Below are 10,821 nucleotides of genomic sequence, written 5' to 3'. Positions count from 1 at the left end.
TGAATTGTGCTGAAGGGGTTCATACCATATTCCTGCTTGCTGAGCAGTGGCTTCGTCCCATAAAAAGAAATAATCTGATGTCTACTTCCGAATGAATACATTTCTGAAAGTTTCGGGCACTTAACAGTTTTTTAAATATTTCCTAAAAACAGAAGTTATCATTGAACAAGTGCCAGCAATGTGCCAGGTCTTAACAAGCTACCACCTCATTTAATCCTCATAATAACCCTGCAAAGTAAGAACTACTATTATACCATTTTACAGGACTGGAAGCCAAAGTTGAAACTGGTTAAGCTCCGTGCTCAAGGCTATACGGCTGCAAAGTGTTGGAGCTGGGATTCTAGGCTATGCGGTGTGACCCGGAACCAGTGTCTACATAGACATACTTAAAACAACCCTGGGAGGAAAGAAAATGGAGACACATGCCTACTATATGTTGGCTGCCACATGAGGTTCTGTGCTACACATGATCTGATTCATTCCTCACCACAAAACTGATTTAAACGTGCTGTGCTAAGTCACTTCAGTCGTGTCCAACTCTCTGCAACCCTGTGGACTGTGGCCCACCAGGCTCCTCTGTCAATTGGATTCTCCAGGCAAGAACACTGGAGTGGGTTGCTATGCCCTTCTCTAGGGAATCTTCTGGACTCAGGAATCAAACCTAAGTCTCTTATGTCTCTTGTACTGGCAGGCGGGTTCTTTACCACTAGTGCCATCTGGGAAGGCCTGATTTAAGTGTAGATAAACCCATTTACAGATGAGAAACCAAGAATCAGAAGACAAGTGACTTGCCTGAGGTGCTGTGACAGGTTATGGTAAAGCTTTATGGTAAAGCTCACCTACAGCCGCAGACCCCATACCTCAGTGCCTTGTAGACGACAGTAGGCCTCGGCCTCCTGCCTCACTTGCGTGCTTCCAGGGGGAATGCCAGCTGTCCCCTGACTCACTCTCCCCATGCTTTTCAGCTGAGCACATGGCCACCCACCACAGAGATGATGTTCCCAGTCTCCCTCACAAGAAGGTGTTGCCAAGTGACCCTGTTCTACTCAATGGGATGTAAGGGTGACTTCCAAGTGGACTCCAAGTCCCCTGGAAACCCTTCCACTGACAGGAGTAAACAGGAAGTGAAGAGCCATCCTGGGCCATGCCATCCTTGAGAAAGGGGAGACTCAGGGCAGGAGGAGCCAGGCCCGAATACCATGGAGCTGCCACACTTGCCCTAGTCTATTATCCCAGATTTGCAACAAGAGAGTGAAATCAACTTTTATCTCATGTAAATCACTGTTATTTTGTGTTTCTGTGAGAACAGCACACCTACCAGTCAGGACAGACACACAGGCTCTGAGGTCAGACAGACCAGCCTCAGGGCCGGAAGCGGCAGATAAGCAGTGGCTCTACCCTGGAGGGGGTGCCCAGAGGTTGGTGACTGGGTTGGAAACAGGCTCAGCACCATACCCACAGCTCTCCCTGTGGTAAGGCCCTGACATTTCCCCTCACGTAAGCTTATCTGACTACTGCTTCACTGACACCACTAACTCCAGCAGCCCCTACACCCATCCTCCTTCCATCCTCACCCCCCAACCCCGCTCCCCAACCCCCAGCATCAGTCAGCCTGTCTCAACAGGGCAGCACAGAGAGTCCCCAACCAACCTTACAGCTCTCCCAACAGCCCTCAGGCAGCTCCCTGCTGCTGCTGCTGCTAAGTCACTTCGTGTCCGACTCTGTGTGACTCCATAGACGGCCTCCTACCAGGCTCCCCCATCCCTGGGATTCCCAAGGCAAGAATACTGGAGTGGGTTGCTGTTTCCTTCTCCAATGCATGAAAGTGAAAAGTGAAAGTGAAGTCGCTCAGTCGTGTCCGACTCCTAGCAACCCCATGGACTGCAGCCTACCAGGCTCCTCCGTCCACGGGATTTTCCAGGCAAGAGTACTGGAGTGGGGTGCCATTGCCTTCTCCGCCTATTTAAGCTAAATTCCTTCTATTATCCTCCAAGGCCCCACCTGATCTGGCCCCATCCACCCTGCAATCCCATCCCCCAGGTCACCCTCAACTGGCTGGTGGTCTGACCCTGAGAATAGCTGCTTGTTTTAGCTTCTGCACCTGCTGCTCCCAGCCTGGCTCCCCTGTCCAGACCTTCACTGGGCTGCCTACTTCTTCATACTGTTGTTATCCGTGTTCAACTTTTTGCAACCCCATGAACTGCAGCACACCAGGCTTCCCAGTCCTTCATTGTCCCCGGAGTTTGCAGCTTTTGGCTTTAAAGAGGCCTCCCTGATCTCCATCAGCTAGAGTAGTCCTGGTCCCCAAGCTCTAGGCGTTCTCCTATTCCCATTATTCTTTCAGGGCACTTTCTACTCATGCTGTAGTATAGTATCATGTCCTATTATGGTATGCTGTATATTGTAATATGTGATGTATGTGTGATGTGGCTCAGATGGTAAAGCGTCTGCCTACAATGCGGGTAGACCCAGGTTTGATCCCTGGGTCGGGAAGACCTCTGGAGAAGGAAATGGCAACCCACTCCAGTACTCTTGCCTGGAAAATCCCATGGACAAAGGAGCCTGGTAGGGTACAGTCTGTGGGGTCACAAAGAGTCGGACACGACTGAGCAACTTCACTTTCACTTTCACAGAGTGCTGTATCATGTGATGCATGTGTTATGGTCTTCGTGTGCTTATTGACCATCTCAACCCACAGCTCTGGAATGTGAGTTTTATGAGGGCACGGATTTGTCTTGTTTCCCATGGAATCCCCAGCACCCAGCACAAGCTCAAAAAAAGCTTCCTGAATAATAAAGGGCCAGCCTCGGACTGCATGTGAATTGCTGGATCCCAGGTCACTGGTCCGGACACGACTGAGCGACTTCACGTTCACTCTTCACTTTCATGCATTGGAGAAGGAAATGGCAACCCACTCCAGTGTTCTTGCCTTGAGAATCCCAGGGGCGGGGGAGCCTGGTGGGCTGCCGTCTATGGGGTCACACAGAGTCGGCCATGACTGAAGCTACTTAGCAGCAGCAGCAGCAGGTCACTGGTCAGGCCTGTAGGAACACAGACCATCCTTTCAATGGAATGTCTCACCCTGGCTTCAGTTCTTCTTCTGTCTGGACTGCCCCTTTTCTATTTCATCTCAAAGTCAGTATCTTCAAGGCCAAAGCCCTGTGGTTTTTCCAGTTCAAGGAGGGCACCACCACTTACCCGGAGACCCAGGCCGGAAGCCTGAGTGTCCTCCTCACCACTTAGCCAGTCTCCAGGCCTGCAGAAGCTGCCTCCTGAACATCCTCCTCCCACCTGCCTGCCCTCCCCACCCCCCCAACCTGGGTCACCTCCATAGCCCCCTATCTCCCTGCAGAGCTTCCCAGTACCCCATTCTCCACACTCCAGTCCAGAGGGTTTCCCCAAAGAGCAGACGGGTCTCTCGCTTGAAATTTTGCCTTGGTTTCTCCCTCAGGACAAAGCCCCAACTCTTCAGCCTTGAGTCTAGGTTCTGCACCCTCTTCCTGCTCCTTTCCTGTTCCTCCCTGAAGCAGCCAGCTCTCCATCCTTCCTGACCTACTTGAAGGTCCTACACAGTCCACACAGCACTGCAAGGCTTTCCGAATCCTGTGCCCTCCACTTGAAACGCCCTCCCTCCTCATTTGCAGTCCACAAACTACCCAGCCTTCAAGACTATGGTCAACCACCTGCTCCTGAGCACCCAGCTGGGTGAGTACCTCCTCTCTGCCTCCTATAGCACTGAGTGGTAGAGCAACTCCGCCATCATGTCTGCATCCCCCTACCCAGCTCCGAGCTCCCTGAGGGCAGGGGCCAGGCATAGGGAGATGCAGGAAGCCCATCCTTCCTGGCCTGTTCTATGCACCATGTCACACCCACCTAGCAGGCACAGTCACCAAAGGGCAGGCTCCTCCAAGAGCCCAAGTCAGGGGCTCACCTCGATCACTGTAGTCATCTACAAGGATAACTTCTTCTAGCAGGGTGTCTGGGGATGTCTCGAGGACACTGTAAACTGTCCGAAGGAGAGTTGACCAGGCTTCATTATAAAACGCTATGATGACAGATGTCGTGGGCAATTGATCATAATTGTATTTCTTCTCTTTGCACCTGCAAATACAACACAATTTCAGGAATTAAGACCCTACTGGTGACTTGTATACCAGGCCCAGGCTGGGGCTGGAGATGGAGTGAATGGAACACAGGTCATGGTTTCAGGGCTTCCCTCTGGGGAATGGCAAATAACCTGCTGGGATCTTCCAGAGTCACCCATGATCCAGTAGGAATCCCAGCAGATTCTTTAAAAGGTTCTAAAATGATACCTAATGAGCTTGACATGGAGGATGCTGTTTCTAAACTTTAAAGCGATCTTCAGATTTCTGCAACAGTCAAACTCAGCTTTTCTATTCAACCTGTCTAGTACTCAGAGGTATGCTAAATCCAGACATAATTAAGCACTAGCTATGTATTTGGCGAAGGCAATGGCAACCCACTCCAGTACTCTTGCCTGGAAAATCCCATAGATGGAGGAGCCTGGTAGGCTGCAGTCCATGGGGTCGCTAGGAGTCGGACACGACTAAGCAACTTCACTTTCACTTTTCACTTTCATGCACTGGAGAAGGAAACGGCAACCCACTCCAGTGTTCTTGCCTTGAGAATCCCAGGGACAGGGGAGCCTGGTGGGCTGCCGTCTATGGGGTTACACAGAGTCGGACACGACTGAAGTGACTTAGCAGCAGCAGCAGCAGCTGTGTATTAAATCATTTAATGGCCTCCACAGTCTCAGGAGGTAGGTACTATTACCAGAGAAACACAAATATCCCTTATATGTGGAATCTAAAATATGACACAAATGAACTTATTTACAAAACACAAACAGACTCACAGACACAGAAAACAAACTTATGGCTACCAAAGGAGAAAGCAGGAGAGGGAGGAATAAATTAGGAGTTTGGGATTAGCAGATACAAACTACTATAAAGCAGACAAACAACAGGGTCCTACTATATAGCACAGGGAACTGCACTCAATATCCTGTAATAAACCAAAATGGAAAAGAATAACTAAATCACTCTGATGTACACCAGAAATTAATACAACACTGTAAATCAACTATACTTCAATTAAAAAAAAAAGATAAAACATCCTTTAAATGCATTCTCCTAAAAAAAAATGCATTTTCCTTCATGAATTTCAATATATCCTTCTGAACATCTCTAAATGTGCATCCAGGAAAAACATTTCCCTCTTTTTCTGGGCAATAAAAAGCTGTGTATTCTTCAATTAGACAAAGGCAGATATGTATCACTCAGGGTTCCACTTCTGCAAAGACAAAGAGAAGTCAGAACCAAATTTACTACTAAATCATAGTAAGCCATCTTTTCCTTAACTTTCTGGTATAATCCATATGCTTTGTGAAGGCAGGGGTAGAGTTGTGTTTTACTCCGTATTTTCTACATGCTTTGCACTATATCTAGTAATAATAGTAACATTTATTGAGTGTTTACTATATGATAGGCAGTGTGCTAAACATTCTACAAGCATTATTCCTTATAATCTTCTTTATAATCTTCACAAAAACCCTTCTGGATGAGGATATCATAATCTCCACCAGTACAATATATGTCTACGTATTTTATGGTTATGAATAAATGGGTGTGGCAAATACCTCCTGATCTTTTATGTTTATATTTAGGTTATCACATAAACATCTTTAAAACAATGAAAATTTACATCCTTTGGAGAACAGGCCAAGAAGGTCACAGTGGACACAGGTGTGTTTTATCGGCCCAGAATCCTTTCTCCTTTCTTCACCTTACGGTACTTTGATTTCCCTTTCAGGAACCATGCCTCCTGGACTCTCAAGCTGTATGTTTTGTGCAGGACTGGACATATACACACATATGGATACATACACAAATATACAAATCCCTTTGGGAAAGTTATATATCCAAGGCCCGACCATTCAACATTTTCCGGATGACATAAGTTGAGTCCCTATATCCAGGGCCCAGAATAATCTGAATCCAGTTCAAATCCTAGACCTTTCTGTCATAGAAGTCAATATATTTTCTTTTATATTTAAGTCACTCTGAACTGACTTAGTTTAATCAAAAGAACTTTCAATCAAAAGAATCCTATCTAAAAGTTGTGTTTTTTTTTAAGCTTCCCTGGTAGCTCAGATGGTAGAGAATCTGCCTGCAATGCGTGAGACGTGGGTTCGAATCCTGGGTTGGGAAGATTCTCCTGGAGAAGGGAATGGCAACCCACTCCAGTATTCTTGCCTGGAGAATCCTCATGGACAGAGGAGCCTGGCAGGCTACAGTCCATGGTGTGGCAAAGAGTCAGACATGACTGAGTGACTTTCACTTTCTTTAGGACTTCTACTCATGGCAGTATGAAAGATTAGGCTTTCCTGGTGGCTCAGATGGTGGCTCTGCCCGGATTTGATCACTGGGTCAAGAAAATCCCCTGGAGAAGGAAATGGCTACCCACTCCAGTGTTCCTGCCTGGAGAATTCCATGGACAGAGGAGCCTGGTGGGATATAGTCCACGGGGTCGAAAAACAGACACAACTGAGCGACTAAAACTTTCACACGTAGTAAAGGACACTCAAAAAATTCTTGATAAAATACTTTTTAAAAACTTTTAAATGTATGGATCAGCTTACAGAAAACAAAAGAAGTCCTCAGAGTCCAGGAACAACAAGAAAATATATATACCTGGATATTAGAAATAGCAGACACAAAGCATGAATAAGTATGCTTATTATGATTAAATAAATAAGAGAACCTCAAACGAAGGACAAAGAAACAAAAATGACAGGAAAATTTAACTCAGTATAGACATCTCACAGTGATGGAGCAAGCAGGGGACAGTGGAATACTATCTTCAAATGCCAAACTATCAACCTGGAATTAAATACCCAACCTATTTTTCAAGAACAAGAACAAAAAAAGAAAACATTTTCAGATAAGTAAAACTGTTTACAACAATAACTGTCTACAGCAAGAAATATATATTTCAGGAAGAAGAAAAGAATTCCAGAAAGATCTCCAAGATACAAAGACCACCATTCAGGAAAGAATGATGGGAAGAAAAAATAAACTTGTGGATAAATGTAAACAAATATTGCATTTTAAAAAATGTTTAATGTGTTGATTTAAAAAGCAAGACAGAATTAAACTACTGGAATAAAATGACATACAAACTGGGAAAGAAAGTGATCAATGTTAAAGCATTCCAAGATCCACTGATTAATTTAGACCTTTTTGAGTTGAATATATAAATATATACTTTCTTTTTGTTGTTGTTGTTTTTTAATTTTTAAAAAATTTTAATTGGAGGCTAATTACTTTACAATATTGTGGTGGTTTTGCCATACATTCACATGAATCAGCCATGGTTGTACATGTGTTCCCCATCCTGACCCTCCCTCCCACCTCCCTTCCCATCCCATCTCTCAGGGTCATCCAAGTGCACCAGCCCTGAGCACCCTGCCTCATGCATCGAACCTGGACTGGTGATCTATTTCACATATATTAATATACATGTTTCAATGTTATTCTCTCAAATCATCCCACCCTCGCCTTCTCCCACAGAGTCCAGCAGTCTGTTCTTTACATCTGTGTCTCTTTTACTGTCTCGCATATAGAGTCATCGTTACCATCTTTCTCAATTCCATATATATGTGTTAATATACTGTATTGGTGTTTTTCTTTCTGGCTTACTTTACTCTGTATAATAGGCTCCAGTTTCATCCACCTCATTAGAACTGATTCAAATGTATTCTTTTTAATAGCTGAGTAATATTCCATTGTGTATGTACCACAGCTTTCTTATCCGTTCATCTGCTGATGGACATCTAGGTTGCTTCTGTGTCCTGGCTATTGTAAACAGTGCTGCGATGAACACTGGGGTACATATGTCTCTTTCAATTCTGGTTTCCTCAATGTGTTTGCCCAGCAGTGTGATTGCTGGGTCGTATGGCAGTTCTATTTCCAGCTTTTTAAGGAATCTCCACCCTGTTCTCCATAGTGGCTGTACTAGTTTGCATTCCCACCAACAGTGTAAGAGGGTTCCTTTTTCTCCGTACCCTCTCCAGCATTTATTGTTTGTAGACTTTTTGATAGCAGCCATTCTGACCGGTGTGAGATGGTACCTCATTGTGGTTTTGATTTGCATTTCTCTGATAATAAGTGATGTTGAGCATCTTTTCATGTGTTTGTTAGCCATCTATGTCTTCTTTGGAGAAATGTCTGTTTAGTTCTTTGGCCCATTTTTTGGTTGGGCCACTTATTTTTCTGGAATTGAGCTGCAGGAGCTGCTTATATATTTTTGAGATTAATTCTTTGTCAGTTGTTTTGTTTGCTATTATTTTGTCCCATTCTGAAGGCTGTCTTTTCACCTTGCTTATAGTTTCCTTCGTCATGCAAAAGTTTTAAGTTTAATTAGGTCCCATTTGTTTATTTTTGCTTTTATTTCCATTACTCTGGGAGGTGAGTCATAGAGGATCCTGCTGTGATTTATGTCAGAGAGTGTTTTGCCTACGTTCTCTAGGAGTTTTATAGTTTCTGGTCTCACATTTAGATCTTTAATCCATTTTGAGTTTATTTTTGTGTATGGTGTTAGAAAGTGTTCTAGTTTCATTCTTCTACAAGTGGTTGACCAGTTTTCCCAGCACCACTTGTTAAAGAGATTGTCTTTTCCCCATTGTATATTCTTGCCTCCTTTGTCAAAGATAAGGTGTCCATAGGTGCGTAGATTTATCTCTGGGCTTTCTGTTTTGTTCCATTGATCTATGTTTCTGTCTCTATGCCAGTACCATACTGTCTTGATGACTGTTGCTATGTAGTATAGCCTGAAGTCAGGCAGGTTGATTTCTCCAGTTCCATTCTTCTTCTCAAGATTGCTTTGGCTATTAGAGGTTTTTAGTAATTCCATACAAATTGTGAAATTATTTGTTATAATTCTCTGAAAAATACCGTTGGTAGCTTGATAGGGATTGCATTGAATCTATAGATTGCTGTGGGTAGTATACTCATTTTCACTATATTGATTCTTCCAATCCATGAACATGGTATATTTTTCCATTTATTTGTGTCATCTTTGATTTCCTTCATCAGTGTTTTATAGTTTTCTATATATAGGTCTTTTGTTTCTTTAGGTAGGTATATTCCTAAGTATTTTATTCTTTTCGTTGCAATGGTGAATGGAATTGTTTCCTTAATTTCTCTTTCTGTCTTCTCATTGTTAGTGTATAGAACATAAGAGATTTCTGTGTGTTAATTTTATATCCTGCAACTTTATTGTATTCATTAATTAGCTCTAGTAATTTTCTTTAGGGTTTTCTATGTAGAGGATCATGTCATATGCAAACGGTGAGTTTTACTTCTTCTTTTCCAATCTGGATTCCTTTTATTTCTTTTTTTTGCTCTGATTGCTGTGGCCAAAACTTCCAAAACTATGCTGAATAGTAGTGGTGAGAGTGGGCATCCTTGTCTTGTTCCTGACTTTAGGGGAAACGCTTTCAATTTTTCACCATTGATGATAATGTTTGCTGTGGGTTTATCATATATGGCTTTTATTATGTTGAGGTATGTTCCTTCTACGCCTGCTTTCTGGAGGGTTTTTATTATAAATAGATGTTGAACTTTCAAATTTACCACTAAAGATTGGAAATAGATAATTGTCAAATCAGTAGAGTGAGAAAAATGGAACCAGAAGGGGAAGAAAACCTCTCTCAATTTAAAAAAGCAGTATAAAAAAAAGAAAAAAAACATAGAAAAAGCATAATAAACAGAAAGCATAAGTAAGGTGGCATAATCAAACACTAAAGTTTCAGTAAGCACAGTATTAATGGACATAAATATTTAGTTAAAGATTGTCAGTGTGGATTTTCTTTTCAGTGACAACACAAAATCCAGCAACATGTTGATTAGAGACATGCCTAAAATCTAAGGTCACAGAAGAAGTGAAAGGATAGGAGAAGGCATTATGAAACTTCTAACTAAAAAGAACCTGTTCTATAGGCTTAAAGAACTGATTCAAAGAATGGATGCCATACTGACAACCACAAGATGGGTCTAATAAGACCCTGTAAAACAGCCTCAGTTTACAATTTTACTGGGAAAGCAGAGAAACAACAGTTTAATAAGCTCCACCCCATGTGTGATGTGTTTTTCCAAAGGTAATGTTGTTAAGAGAACAAACAAGCAGGCTATTTCTTGCAAAAAGAGAAATCCCAACCAACTCCCTGCAAGACACAAACATTACCTTTTGCTGAATTATCTGCTTGGAGTTATGTTGAAACTCTTTGCCATCCTAGCACCCAAGTCCTAGTCCTTAAACTCAGACACACACCTGCAACTATAGCACTAATGAGGCTAAAATCAGGGCAAAACATTCGAGAAATGCAAAAACCTGTGTCTATTATTTACACACTTTTCTAACCAGTGGTTCACAACTCATCAGCGATGGCAGAGAACAGCTGACATTCACATGCGTAGCATCCCCATACATGTGTGGTGGAACTGCACAGCCCCAAGGGTGCCGTCATTCCAACTTTCTATCCTGCTAAAATAACAGGTCAGAATGCAAATGTGAATGACAGAAGATGATTATCTCAAGAACTGATCTATGAAAACTAAAACTTTCTCCAAGTATTGGTACATTATTGGCCACCACCTACTTTGTAAATTGGATGTGATTTCACCACTAGTTTCAACTGCATTTAACTTGTTATCAATTCCCATTTTACCTAAATCTGGTATTCTCTCCCACCCTCAAAAACACCCATCCTTCCTCTTCGGAGCAAGAAATTCACAGGCT

General features: G+C 43.0%; 1 protein-coding gene across 1 annotated transcript in view; it reads right to left on the bottom strand.

Annotated features, from left to right (window-relative positions):
- GALNT12 (polypeptide N-acetylgalactosaminyltransferase 12) overlaps positions 1-10,821 on the bottom strand; it is a 33,298-nt gene that overhangs the window by 18,700 nt on the left and 3,777 nt on the right. The window contains exon 2 of the mRNA XM_055427131.2: positions 3,932-4,101. Within this exon, the coding sequence (XP_055283106.2) occupies positions 3,932-4,101 (170 nt within the window). The remainder of the gene's footprint in view (positions 1-3,931; positions 4,102-10,821) is intronic.

Source organism: Moschus berezovskii, chromosome 7 (assembly GCF_049115385.1).
Source record: "Moschus berezovskii isolate FMDL1 chromosome 7, NW_MosBer_1.0, whole genome shotgun sequence".
Lineage (NCBI taxonomy): Eukaryota > Metazoa > Chordata > Mammalia > Artiodactyla > Moschidae > Moschus > Moschus berezovskii.
The sequence above is the reverse complement of the archived record's forward strand: the minus strand, read 5'-3'. Positions and strand labels throughout refer to the sequence as shown.